This window comes from Echiichthys vipera (assembly GCF_963691815.1).
Source record: "Echiichthys vipera genome assembly, chromosome: 10".
In the NCBI taxonomy this organism is placed as follows: domain Eukaryota; kingdom Metazoa; phylum Chordata; class Actinopteri; order Perciformes; family Trachinidae; genus Echiichthys; species Echiichthys vipera.
Window position 1 is genome coordinate 23,742,956 of NC_139835.1, and position 14,886 is coordinate 23,757,841.

At 42.2% G+C, this 14,886-nt stretch overlaps 1 protein-coding gene across 2 annotated transcripts in view; it reads left to right on the forward strand.

Moving 5' to 3' along the window:
* The window catches only part of klf12b (Kruppel like factor 12b), a 32,942-nt gene that overhangs the window by 6,971 nt on the left and 11,085 nt on the right, over window positions 1-14,886 (forward strand). For both annotated transcript variants that reach the window (XM_083921676.1, XM_083921677.1), the window contains exons 2-4: window positions 1,979-2,061; window positions 9,196-9,736; window positions 14,101-14,236. In XM_083921676.1, coding sequence (XP_083777802.1) covers window positions 1,979-2,061; window positions 9,196-9,736; window positions 14,101-14,236 — 760 coding nt within the window. The remainder of the gene's footprint in view (window positions 1-1,978; window positions 2,062-9,195; window positions 9,737-14,100; window positions 14,237-14,886) is intronic.

A 14,886-nucleotide genomic window follows, 5' to 3' on the forward strand; every position in this document is an offset into this window, starting at 1 on the left:
CTCAGTCTCTGTTCATATTTTGATCTTGAAGTACTAACTGGCGGTCATGTTCCTGTCATTGGAGCAAAAACCAGTTGACAGCTGACTTTGGTCGAAGTGTTTCGACATGACCTCTTCAATACACAGTGTCCCTCTGTTAGCTCATTACTCAGTGTTAGGACTCTCTCACTGTTGTTAGCGCCATGGTCATTACAGTCACAAACAGAGGTACGCACTGGCTATTGATTATCTATGAACGGCCTGCTGCAGGCCAGTTCATTAGGAAGGTGATCACGAACCACTGGATTAACTGGACTATAAACATACTGGCAAAGGTTGTTGCTTTGAAGAAATGTGAAATTCCGACATGTTTTAATTCGTCCACAAACATGAGTGTTAGCATAGAGAACTAAAAGGCAACTTTAAGAATCCCTTGAAAAAGTGAAATTCACCCCATGAGAAAATCCAGATTGTAACTGCACCGCCTTTTTATGAAAAAAAAAAAAATTCTCTGAGAAGTAGAAAATGCATCTGCCAGAATATTGGTCATCTTGAGGAACAGCAAAAACAACAAACCTCACTTTCTGCCTCCTCTCTTCTCCTCAACACATGGCTTGAGGCTGCAGCTCCACCCGCCCAGCCGTTACTATGGCAACGCTATCTGGGCCTACCAAGACCTGAAGCCGAAGGACATCCTGGACAACAATACAATAGCAGCACAGCCAGGGTACCTGAGGGACTTAGACCTGAGAGGCGAGTTCTGGGGGGTTGCAGATTGAGAGAATAAATCCTCCCTCTTTCTGCACCTCCCGTGCACACAAACACAGTCAGGATTTGCCTTATGCTTGAGAATATAAGAGGTAGTGGATTGATATGTGGCTTTACATTATTTTTTGTTGCAATTCTTATTAAAATCTGTAAAAAATCGATGTTTTGATAACTGTCCTGAGTGGATTTTCTGGCGAGTAAAAATAATCTTGATAATAGGATGGATGTAGCCTTACTGTAGATGTGAGATGGTTAGTTTTAGATGGTCGGGCAACCAGCTGCAGAGAAATGTATGTCATTCATGATTGGCCGAGCTTTTTTTCTCCGCACGAGAGTGGTCATGGTGGTGCGGCGCTGCCCACTGCAAGGTTTGGGCCACACATCCCGCCTCTGGTGACAGCAGTGGAGAGTAAAAGAGATGTTTAGAGTCTATTTGCCTTGCTTGCATTCCTCCATGTACTGCTGCTAAAATAATAAGAGAGGAAGGGTTACCTCAGGTCGGCCCCAGCTGAGGGATACGGAACATGCATTGTTGTCATTGGCCCCATCTGAGTATCCCTCTTAAAGCCACAGCACGGAGCTGAGGAGTCGGGTACTGCTGCCCACTGTGTGGATGCACACTGCTTTGAGGCAGCAGAGGGAAAGATGAACGTACAGATGTACTAAAATGTGTGTTTTTGTGTGTGTTTGAATGTGTCTAAGTGTCATATTGTGGTATTTAAATTATATGTATCATCATGAGTATAAAATACAGTATCTTGTCGTGTCAAATGTGTCAAAATGTCACTTCTATTTCCAGGTATCATTTTATTCTAGCCGTGGTTACAGAGGACAGGTTGTGTGGCTGTGCTGTTGTCATTGCTGTTGAGTAACTATATATCAAAGCATGTATTTGTATTCCTCTGAAGTCTTAAAAGGATTTTAGTCTGTGTTATGAAGTGTTATTAGCCTCACAGCAGCCCACCAGGCAATTGAAAATCTTTATTATTGAGAAGAGAGAGTCATGCTGTGCACTGACTTGCGCTGACTTTATACAGTTGCCATGCATCCTTTGTCCGTCACCTTGTGATGGCTTTGACACATGAATTTGTTTCTATTCAAAATGTGTTTATCTCTCAATGGGTGCAGGCACAAAATTGTAGATGTACATGTGTGAATAACTGAGTGTTTGACCTGCTTAGTCATGCTAAAACACCCGTCTTACACCTACCTCCTCTGTTTCCTTTTGCAGGCAGCCTAAGAAACAGGATGTTAATGCTTGACGGAATGCCTGCAGTCCGAGTCAAAGCTGAGCCCCTGGAATCGGAACAAGGGGTAAGGGAGCAGTTGTTTTCCAGACAATTCCTTTTTTTTTTCCCCCTCCTTTTCTTTCCGCCTTTCCTTCTCCTGGCAATGGGCTCATAATTACTCCCAGGCCTAAGCAAGTGAGTGAGACAGTGAGCGTGGGGGCTAAGAGGAGTGGTCGGAGAGCATGGTAGTAAGCAGGAAGGGGAGAAGAAGCGAGAAGACCAGGAGAGCCACAGCTGGAGCAGGAATGCATTGGGGGCTTTCTGGGAGGTGACTGTAGCCAGCAGAGAGTCCGTGCTGGCTGGGGGGTTATTGCGCAGATGTAGCCACTGCTCCGGGGAGGAGGGTCACATGGGAAAATCTAAATCTTATCTGTGTGTCTGTTCCTGCCCCTTTACGTCTCTCAGTTTCCCTTCATCCTCCCATACCCTTCTTTCTCACAAACACACAAGTAGTCTCTCTCTCTCTCTCTTGCACACAAATACACACAGACAAACATAACAGACCACACTGTACTCTTTCTCCTCAAACACTTATCACAGCTTCATCTCTTCCTCTAACTGTATCTCATGCATGCTTCTAATCTCCCCTTGTGCTCTCTGTCACCCTTATGTTGTTTTTATCACTCAATATGAATTTATCAAAAACATGAAGTTAATTGTCACCACAAGAATTGTTAGCATTGCTACATTTGCACCAGTCATGTTTAGTTTGTGATGAGTTTGAAGAAAATGTGCAATTCAATGTAATATTGAGTTTAATGTTCATAGACTCTGCATATTGACCATGTAAGGAATCATGGAGTTACCTCATGCAAGGTTTTCATGGCCCACATACAGTATTGGTGCTCTCTGGTTCAACATACCTAGAAATAAAGTGGTCTTGTTATGGAGAAGCTGTTGCTAGGTTACAAGGGCTTTGTGTTGCTGCCGCAGCTGTGTGTGTGCAGTGGGTGCAGGCCACTTAATATTGGTAATCATGATGAATTAGTGTTCAGTTATTATTGATTTCCATTCATAACATATCAATAATAACCTGGTCCCTAATATATCACCAAGAGCACTTTGTGGGAAAAGAGCAAAATAGTTTCTGTTGAGACGAAACCGAGAGCGCTAGCCCATGATGGATGAGAAAAATACCAGCTGCTGATAACCCATCAGGTAACCTCTGTAGAATATTGTTTGGCTGTGTAGGTGCTTTGTATTGATAAAAATCAAATCTGTCCTTCCAGATCTAAGGGCTTGACAGAGAGAGGCAGCAGGTGGGCACTTTCTGGGTGTCCTTTTCTCAGCTGTGGCTCAATGGTTTAAGAGTTGTGCTCCTGAGCTGCTGGGGTTTGAAGTCACCCTCCATACGTGTAGTGATGTCAGTCACAGACAGGATGTGAGCTCTGCAGCCCACACGGCTTTGAAGTGCACCAAGATCCAATCTTACCCTAACAGACTATGCTTCCCTTTAGACGGCAGATGCAGACAGACAGTTTAGGCTGCTGCAGAAATGTGGACTTCATTTGGGTGGCGGGGGGCCAAGGGCTTGCTGGAAATGGTCTGCCTTGTTAGACAATTCGCCCGCGAGGGGCTGGAAAATCTGCCCCGCTAACCAGTATCCCCTAATAAAGACAATGACATGAGGACAGAGGCAGGCGGGTCGAGCATATCTTTATATGTGTGTCAGGGTGTGTGAGTATGTGTAGGTTTGAGCGTGTACATGCAGTTTGTATCTGTCAAAGTGAGAGCAGTGGGTGGTTTTCCATTCGTGGTGGCTGAGATGTGTCTGATAAACTTAGCTCCAAAATGCAAATAATTTTTCGTTCTGTTTTCACTTTTGTGTAACACTTTATACTCTGTTGTTTTGACCTTTCCATACAAGTGTTCTCCTTTTTACACAGGAGCCACACAGGATTTTAACAGGTTGTCAGTAACTGACTGTATTCCCAACTGTCATGTTCATGATCACTCCTCTAACAAACAGAAAAGCTACAATGAAAGTGAGTCCAACATTTTTGAATGAAGATAAAGCACTCCTTTTTATACAAATGACTAACTAGTATGTTGGTTTTGACTGCTCACTAAATGCAGACTATAACTGCTGCTCATAGATATTTGAGAGTTAAAAAGATATTTCTTCTTAAAAGAGACTTCACATCAAACAAAAATGTAAAGAGTCTCAACAACCGTTGATCCTTTAAACTTTACTTGGCAGGTGTATTGCTGAGGACCCAAGGAAGTACAGTGTCAAGTGCAGGCTCTTGAGATCTATGGGACATATTTATTAGTAATGCATTATATAGACATTGTGTGTCTAGAGAGGGAGCCCTGTTAGCTGTTGCATGCTGGGTAGAGCTCTAAAAGATGAAGAAAGAGAGACCAGAGATGTGTCATTGTAGTAAACTCAAACGTTTCTAGCATCAGCGATGTAACTTTTGGAAGCAATGCCTTTGTTATGGGATGAGCGGTTTTCAAAATACATCCGTCAGTGCTTTCTAACTATATGATGGTGACACAACGCATCTTACACATATCTTAAGCCATGTTTTTTTTTACGTCAGTTGACTTCACATACATAAATTAAGTAAGTCACGTAATCAACGTAAATAACCAAAATCAGTGGTCTCCTGGGTCAGAGTCATGTTTTTGTTGCCCTCCCCACCAAACTTATACAGAATTTTTAATTTAGTCTCGGTCTTTATACTTACTATCCTCACTGAGGGTGTAATATTGACACGGATGGCTAATCAGCGCTTATATTGGTGGTTGGCACAAATGTCTATTCTTCAGTTTCCTCTTTTGCCTCTGCCTTCTTTCAGTGGTAGGGAGAATTGGCAATACCGCAGAACTTATGTAGCCAACTAGACATACTCTGAGCACTTACTGAAAAAGACAAGATTTTTACACTAAGATCAGCCTCAATGGATGTAATGACTTCAAAGCCTTGAGGCAGTATAGCTCCGGGCGGTCCGTGACACTCACATCCTATACAGAACATGCAAACACAGAGAAACCCCGTGCAAAAGCAGCTGGATGATAGCCTGAGGGTCTGTCAAGAAAGGCTACATGGAGTTGATGCAGGAGTGGATGCAAGGGGAGCATAGAGGACATTTGGCATCATAATTATGCATATTATCTATTAAGTGATGTTTCTTTTGAAATGTTTTTCAAGGTAAAGCTGTGTAGCGGTAGATATATTTTTAGTTAGATGGAAGATTTACAGGCAGGAATAAAATCAAATGAGAACTTATACAGCCCAAGGGAGGGATTTTTGGTCGAGAGAGACGAGACTAAACTAGACTTCTCTCCAGCGACACGTTATTTTACATATTTTATATTATACATACATATATATATATACTGTATATGTATATATATATATATATATATATATATATATATATATACTGTATATGTATATATTTGTTGTTGTTTACTTCTCATGAATGCTAAATAAGGAACTTTAAGTAAAGTGTTATCGACTCTGATAACAAACAAGGTGACTGAAAATCTGTTGCTATGCATTTTTAAACCATGTGAATATTGTGAAATTCACAACTACACTGGAGATCAAAATTGAAGAACAAATGATTAATACTTGATTTATTGTGAAATACAATAAATAGTTTTTTTGTTGCTATACCAATGCTGTCCTAGCATGTTTTTTTTTAAAATAACCAACAAATGTCAACAAAAAACTTTATTTTGTGAAAAAGGCAGTGAGCAAAATTAGAGAACACTTTCAGATACCTCCCTGTTATTGGTGTTAATCTGGCATTTGTGACAATTTACTTGATTGTTGGACCCTATTTTTATGACAGCTCTCCTGGTTACTTTGCAAGATGGCAAGCTGCTCTACGGTGACTGAAACCCTGTGACAGCAGGTTGTCCGGATGAAGCCCAAAGGGAGGACCCTCTAGCCATTGCAGGAGTGGGCGTTCAAGTCTGTGATTTCAAGAATATTGAAACTTTACAACGACACTGATTAATTTAAGTCCCTCGAATAGGCCGGCCGTCCATGTAAAACAAGTGGACGAGAGGACAGGATTATGCAAAGACTCTCAATGGGGAATAGGTTCAACACTGCATCAGGAGTTTCTCGCCAGTTCAATGCTGAACAGGGCAAGGACCTGTCTCTGCAGACACTGTCTCGTCGTTTAAGACAATTTGGACTGAAAGCCCACTCTGCGGTGACCAAACCTCTCATCAGCAGAAAGAATAAAAAGGCTAGACCTGCCTTTGCTAAGGAGCATGTTGTGTGGACAGAGGAGAACTGGTCCAGAGTGCACTTCAGTGATAAGAGTATGTTTAATGTATTTGTGTCTGATGGGAAACATTATGTTCAGCGTAGGACTGGGGAAAGACTGAACCCAAAGTGTGTAAAGAAGTCAGTTAAATTTGGAGGAGGAAGTGTCATGGTTTGGGGGATGTTTTACTGCAGCAGGAGTTGGGCCTCTTGTACAGCTGCATGGCAGAGTTAATGCAGATGTTTATGCGAACTTACTTCGGCAATATGCAATAGCTCTACTGCAAATGTCTCCCAATCAGCCCACAATTTTCATGCAAGACAATATCACACACTTCAAAACAGGTTAAGCGGTTCCTTGAAGCTCAGAATATTGAAACGATGAAATGGCCAGCCCAGAGTAAGATCTAAACCCCAAAGAGATCTCTACAAAATCCTAGGCAACAAAGTAATGGCTTAGGATCCCACTACAGTTACTGAACTGTGGAAGAGTCTACATGAAGAATGAACCAAAATCAAACCAGAGCAGTGTGAGAAACTAGTGATGTCCTGTGGGCGTAGATGTGCTGAAGTCAGCAGTCAAAGCAAAGGCCTCTACACTTCCTATTCATTTTTGAATCCTATAGCCCTAAGATAACATTGTTTAAATCTCCTTCTGACACAATGGTCTCTGATCTCTAATTTTGCTCACTGTTTTTTTCCCACAAAATAGAAGTTTTTGTTGAAGTGCGTTGGTTATTTAACAAAAAACATGCTAGTACAGTAATTTTGATCTCCAGTGTAGTTCTTCCTTTGCAAACTCAGTGTCACATGATTCTCCACCCATTAAAGTAAACTCAACAATCACCCCAGGAACATATTATGATTATGAGTGTACAAAACAGCACTACAGCCCACAGTTGCAACTCAAAATAGACCATTGCATTAACCTGGGCTGAAAGTAAAGCTTGCATCAGCTGATTGTCATCAGCTACTTCATTCATGCTTCATACATCATAGCCATTTACTGCCGTATCTTCCTCTTCTTGAAGCTTTTGTTATTGTTGACTTGCTACCTAATAATGCTGTACGTATGTCTTTATTACTGTAGTATAACTTTTGAACTATTTACTATAAATGACAAATTTTGACGGGAAGTGTCTCCTTAAAGACAGGGGTTAAGCTTTTTTCATTTATGATACCTAAGGCAGTTAACATTTTCATGATGTGTAAAAAGGCTTAAATTATACTAATTATATGTCATACCCCACAATAAAAAAAACAGTTACATACATCTCCACTAAATGCTTTGTGGGTGGGCATTATGAAGTAGGCCATAATGTGCTGTGAACCCTGACCTTGACACCGCTGATCCTGAGCTGAACCCCAAAAAGGCCCAGAGGTCATCAGAGGGCATATTTCATGGGGTAGGGTTTGTTTTTCAACTGAGGAGGAGTCACAGGGAGAAGCACTTTTGATTCATGGGGTCGTAACATTTCCTGTATGCCGAAAACGAGTATACAAGTCTGGAGTAAAAATAGCAGGCTACTACACAAAAGAATACACACTCTCTCTCTCTCTCTCTCTCTCTCTCTCTCTCTCTCTCTCTCTCTCTCTCTCTCTCTCTCTCTCTCTCTCTCTCTCTCTCTCTCTCTCTCTCTCTCTCTCTCTCTCTCTCTCTCTCTCTTACACAAACACGCACACACACTGCTCAGAAAGATTCGTAATTCACCACAGACCCACTCTAGCCAGCATTACATAAGGGGAAAGAAATGTGAGTCTCGAAAACAAAACTGAAGATCAAAATCCACAGTGCAGAATGTTTTTCATATCTGCTGCAGCTGCGATTGGAGTGAGAGTTAAGGTTTTTCCCTTTACTTTAATGAGCTTTTCCTGTATGATTTGTAAAAAATCCTGGATGTACTCGCTCCCTGATGGACCTAACTCTGACTCAGCCTCTGAAAGGCTCCACTGTGAGGATCAACACCACTCACCACACACTCAAGCACCCCTCCCACATTGAACATAGTGAGTCGAGATCTGCTACATCACATGTATCGTGGTTCATTTGACATAACAAAAATTGTGATATCAAAGCGCATGGGAGTAGCAAATAACTAGTAGCAGGGTGTCGCTTTTCTACTGTGAATGTTCTTCATTATCTCTTCCAAGTAAACAGGTTCCTGAAACTTAAGAAGACAGATGGGGCGGTTGTGTTGCAGTGTGCTTGGTGTTAAGTGAAAGATGTGTTGAGGGACACACTGAGCCACCAGCGTTGGCCTTAGGAGGCCCTAGTTGAGAGACAGAGAGAGAGACGGTCAGGAAATTGAGCCCATATGATGTTTTTCCACCGTCACAAAGGAGATTTAGGAGAGATACAAGGGGAGCCAAGAGAGCTGCTTTTCTGTGGGAGTGATGGAAAACAGGAGGAAGAGAGAGAGAGAGAGAGAATGAGAGAGAGAGAGAGACCAACCCACGCCAAGAGAGAAGAACGACAGAAAGTAGACGGTGAAAGGAGGCGTGTGTGAGAGACACTATCTACTCCTGCGTTTCATCTGTGCATGACATCATGCTAACCAAGGAGGAGTTGAATGCTTGAATGAACATGAGAGAGTTAATTGCTTTTTTCTCAATAAATGTCACTGCATATAACTTTCAGAGTTATCTCTATCATGCAGTATCCTTGCTCCTGGAGCTGAATACTTGCACAAAAACAATCATCCTTCACCTGAATTCAGTAAGATATCACTTTCCGGCCTGACTGAAGAGATAAGAATTGTTGCAGAAGTAGTAATATAAAATGTTATTCCACAAAAACAAGAATTGTAGTCACAAAAACATGAATTGTAGTCACTTATTTCTTTCTTCCATGTTGTGTGTCAATCTAGTGCACTTTTAAGTCATTAATATGCTAAAAATCTAACATCAATGTTTGTTTTATCTCCACAGTCACCTAAAGTGCGCCCTTACTCTGCGATGGACGGTGTCCCCTTCTTTCTCAGTAGAGTTAAAGCTGAACCTCCAGAAGACCTGCTTGCTCACGACCTGCACTTCCACACACAGACGGAGCCTGTCGACCTGTCAATCAACAAACCCCGCCCCTCCTCTTCATCCACCACCCCTACCATCACCTCATCATCTTCCCCTCTCAGATACGCTTTCTCCCCGTCTTCTTTATCGTCGTCATCCTCCTCCTCCTCCTCCTCCCCATCAGTTATCACCTCAGCCTCATCGGTGCTCACGCCAGGCCCTCTGGTTGCCCCTGGAACCGGGGTGAGAGGTCAGCCGTATTTGCACATCCTGCACTCTGTGCCGCCGCCTCCATCCAGCCCTCTAAGCCTGCAGGGGAAGCTGGCCAGCCATGTTCACCGCATCCCAGTTGTGGTACAGTCCCTGCCCCTCATGTACACCACTGCCGTTCGATCACCCTCCAGCCTCAACAACGCCATCATGCTACCTCTGCTGGAAGAGATGAAAAGCCAGGGCAAAGGTGAGACCATGCTCTCTGGATTGACTTCATATGGCTGACTTTGTTCTTTTGGGATTTCTATGAAACCTCTTTCATCATTTCCAGTAAGAAATGCTATAATTTCAAAGGTGCACTAGTAGCTATTTAAGCAATGATATGCGTTATGATTCAGATTATGTGCTTCGTGCCTCGTAATTATATTAGTTTTACATAGCAACACAAGCTGTCTGACTTGTCTCCAACTTTTTGAGACAGTTCTCTTCTTATTGAGAAAATATTCACCAAAATCAATATGGTGGAATATTTTCAATTACCAGTTGTCAATCATCACAATACACTCCAACTCTATTCTTGGTAGGAATATGGTATAATAAAACATCCCACAAAAATAACTCGAAACACGTTTAGAACTACAATAAGAATAAAAAAAGGTCAATTTCTGGTTAAATTAATGCTGAGATATCCCACTGACAAACTGTTTATATATATATATTTATTAGGGCTGTGGAAGTTAAAACAATATTAACAAGTTCACGAAAATTCCTCTAAACGACACTTTTTTCGATCCATGATTAGCGCATGCAAGTTCTATGATTAGGACCCTTGGCCTGCTCAATAGTTTGGGGAATAAGGAAGCAAGGCTGTATTCACATTGTGGATGGCAAGCAGAAACAAACCTCCTTGAGCAGAAATTAATGAAGAAGCTCTTTTGAATGGCCCTGAAAAGCCCTGCCAGATGGTCCTCTCGAAGACCAAGATCTGCTTTTACTGTCAGTGTGATTTGAGAACGTGCATTTGCATAAAGCAAGCATTTTTGTCCACTCCCAAGTTGATATGAGTATTCAAAACGTGAAAAATATCCCCTAAAGATACATTTAGAACAAATAAAAAATGTGCGATAAATTTGCGATTAATGGCGAGTTAACTATGGACAATCATGCGATTAATCCCGATTGAATACTTGAATCGATTGACAGCCCTAATGTTTATATTTGTCTGCCCAGATGTCCTACTGTCTTTAGTCAAAGAACTTGCAGACACAACACTGTGAGAGCTGACTGCATGTGCACATTCTTTCAGAGACGGACCCTCAGGCGATAATGTTCCCCCTTCAGAGCGGCGATGAGGTTTACAGGTCGAAAGGCTTAACTGACAGAGATTTTGCTTCTTAAATAGCCTCTGGTAACCAGGGCCACACCAGTTGATGCCTTTCTTTCTACTGAGGAGCAAACATCCGGGGCAGTTTGAGTATTAGACCTCACTGGCCTCGCCCAGACGTTGTTATTGGTTTTCTCTCTGGGTGTGGTTTTACTGCCAACCACTGGGAGTGAGCCTACAGTAGGTGTTTCTGTCCGACTCTGAGCCGTACACAGGCTGACTGTTGGTCGTAAAAGAGATTGCTTCTTGTTATTCCCTGCAGGATGAACCAACACACTTTAACTTTAAATCACACCTGTGCATGTACTCTACTGTACGTACGAGCAAACGTGTAATAAGAACATGGTCAGACAGATACTTGGTCGACTGGGTGGGGTAGTCCACTAAGAGATGGGCATTTTATGTCTGCTCCCAAGAAGAGAAGAGGAAAGAAGGAAGGACAGGAAAAACAAGACTTGCATAAGAGGGTGTGGATGGATGTGGAAGATGGGTGGCACTTACACAAACACATGCACACACACACACACACACACACACACACACACACACACACACACACACACACAGTCCAACACCAGCTCTGCCCGGCTCTGAAAGCACAACACTAAGGAAATGGGGTGAATGAGTGTTGAATGTTGGGTGTGGTGGATACGTCACTTTTAATGAGATGGCAACCCAGTAGACAAACAGAACATTTAGCTATGTATTGCACTTAATGTACCTTAGTGATATTTACAGAGAAAGTCCCACCGCCTAGTACAGTGCTTAAAGATATATTTTGTTTGGATATAAGTATGGCTTTTGGTTCCATCTCATCTGGAGTTTTTCCTTTCAGGTGTCACTATTATTTGGTGGCTGGAAAAATTAATTTTTGACATCAGGATAGTAACTATCTAAAGCCCACTCCCCCACATAAAGTTTAACATGAGGGTCAAGAGTCTGAATTTACCTTGTTTGACTTGATACGAACTGAACGGTCATGTGCAATAATGCAAGTCCCAGTCATGCTGAAGCTTTCAACATACACAAATTATTAATACTTGATTTATTCTGTAATAATACTAGCATGTACTAGCATGTTGTTGTTTTTTTTAAATAACCAATAACAGTGAGCAAAATTAGAGAACAGATACCATTGTCTCAGAAGAGAAGACCTAAAACATGTTATCTTAGGGCTATAGGATTCAAAAATAGGAAGTGTAGAGGCCCTTGCTTTGAATGACTTCAGCACATCTACGCCCAGAGGACATCGCTAGTTTCTCACACTGCTCTGGTTTGATTTTGGTCTATTCTTCTTGCAGTCTCTTCCACAGTTCGGTAACAACATGCTCCTCAGCAAAGGCAAGACTAGCCTTTTTATTCTCTCTGCTGATGAGAGGTTTGGTCACTGCAGAGTGGGCTTTCAGTCCAAATTGGCTTAAACAACGAGACACGGTGTGCCGAGACAGGTCCTTGCCCCGTTCAGCATTGAACTGGCGGTAAACTCCAGCTGTTGAATCTATTCCCCATTGAGAGTCTTTGCATAATCCTGTCCTCTCGTCCACTTGTTTTACATGGATGGCCGGCCTATTCGAGGGACTTAAATTAATCAGTGTCCTTGTAAAGTTTCAATATTCTTGAAATCACAGACTTGAACGCCCAACCTCTGCAATGGCTGAGGGGGTCATCCATTGGGCTTCATCCGGACAACCTGCTGTCACAGGGTTTCAGTCACCGTAGAGCAGCTTGTCATGTTGCAAAGTAACCAGAAGAGCTGCCATAAAAATAGTGTGATTCCAACAATCAAGTAAATTGTCACCGAGTGCCAGATTAAAACAAATAACTGGGAGGTATCTGAAAGTGTTCACTGTTTTTTTTGTGCCTCAGTTATTTAAAAAAAAAACATGGTAGTACAGGAGTGGTTTCATTTCATTTCATTTCTGAACAATGAAGAATAACAGGATTTATGAATAAATCAAGTAATAATAATTTGTTCTCTAATTTTGATCTCCAGTGTAGGTACGCACACACACACACACACAAACACACACACACACACAGGTTGGCCATCCTCTTTTAGAGAGGGCGGGTACCCTTCCTTTCACTGCTGTCTCCCTGTCTCCGGCAGGAGGTTGCCATGGAAACAGGGCTTGACTGGAAACAACAGGAGAGAAAGGAAGAAATCCGGTGCTCTGCCCACCTCTCCACCACTCCTCTTTTGTGTCCCTCGCTCAAAATACCCCTTTCCAACACACAATGCATTTCTAACTAATTACAGGTTTTACGTAGGGTAGGCAAGCTGGTGACCACTGTGCATGTCTTCGTCTCCGACAACAGTTAGAAACCTTTAGAGCAAATGCTCCAACAGAGCCCCCCCACCCCACCCAGTAATAACACCATGTCTGCTTCTCACTCTAGACCCTTATTATGGGCCATTATGGCCACAGTCTCGGCTGAGAGGACAGAAGAGGTGAAGTCCTGATAGCTTTTATAAAAGCACCAGGCATACAGTAGCTGGATAAATGTATCACTATATTGAGTGTATAGGTGTTTTTGAGGATTCATTTTCAGAAACAAGAAAAGTTATTGTAATATCTTAGCCATGTTGTTTCCAAGTTGCATATTCCTATATAGTTTTTCCTAAATAACTTAATCAGCGTTTAATTCTTTGGATTTCCAGAAACTTTTTTGTAAGAAGTAGTCTCCGACAGGTTTATATATTTTTTGACATTCATCTCTTGAGTTATCCAGGATGTACTCAGCTGGTGTCCATGGGGACAGAGAGGACATAATGGCTGCAGGCTCTGGCAATATATCCAATGAGTTGTCAAGAGGAGAAGTTGTCACAACTTGTGGAATAGATGTTACTTTGTCACGCAGTTCAAGAGACAGAGACCCCTTCGCTCACTGGCTCAGAGGCTCAAAGCCTGCTGATGCCGGCCGGACAAAAGTTGCATGTTTTTCTTGGTTACTTCGCAAAAGAAAAGATTCAAAGAAGTGACAAAGCCAGCTTGCTAATTATCATAATGTTCTGTGAAAAGAATAGCGACTTTAGACTTTTGTGTTCTCCAGGCCTTTTATTTGAAAGTTTTTCATTATCGTGAATGTGCTACTCATGTCATGTAGGTGAACAGAGAGCACTCACACACACACACACGCACTTTTAACTTGGACATATTCAGTATTGACTCAGTCACTCAATAACAAATATACCCACTGAATCCTGTGTCTGTGTCCTGTCCTCACAGCACACACAGACCCCAACGGCCTGTCGCCAAGGCAGATCAAGAGTGACAGTGATGACGACGACCTGCCAAACGTGACCTTGGATAGTGTTAATGAGACCGGCTCCACTGCGCTGTCTATAGCCCGTGCTGTACAAGAGTGAGTATCATGATCTGTACACGTGTGTGTGTGTGTGTGTGTGGGTGTGGGAAAGGTTGAGTCTCTATACTGACTTTTTCTCCTCTACTGACCCTAACAACTCTAAAAAAAACATAGCTCTGTCATGAGTTTATTTCTATGTGTTGTCACAGGAAGTATGATATTGATCCTAACGCTCCTGTTGGCAGCTGTTAATTTTGGTGATATGGGGTTTCAATTTGGTCTACTGTTTCTTGATGGGTTCAATTTTTTATTAAGTCAGTCAATAGTTTAATAAGTCAGTTATCAGAGCCCTGACATTGCTCTTTGTTAGTCACCTGGATAAAAGCATCATTTACATATAAAACCTAGCATTGTGCATTTATGTGGGCTTTTGTAATGGTTTCCCCACATTTGGATGTATCTGCGTAGGAGTGCATCTATATGCCTGAATTCATATGGCTGAGACATACTTTATGCCCAGACATCGCAACTACTGTGGTGCCAGTCCATCTGTGTTGAATGTAAAGACTCTCTTCTCCAGTGGATGACAGTTTATCCTGATCACAAACAGGAAATCAGACGCAGAGAAACATTTGGCTTGGCCTTGCCATCCTCCCCTGTCGACCGTAAACCCCAGAACAGTTATAACTAGCAGTCTGGCCAGACTC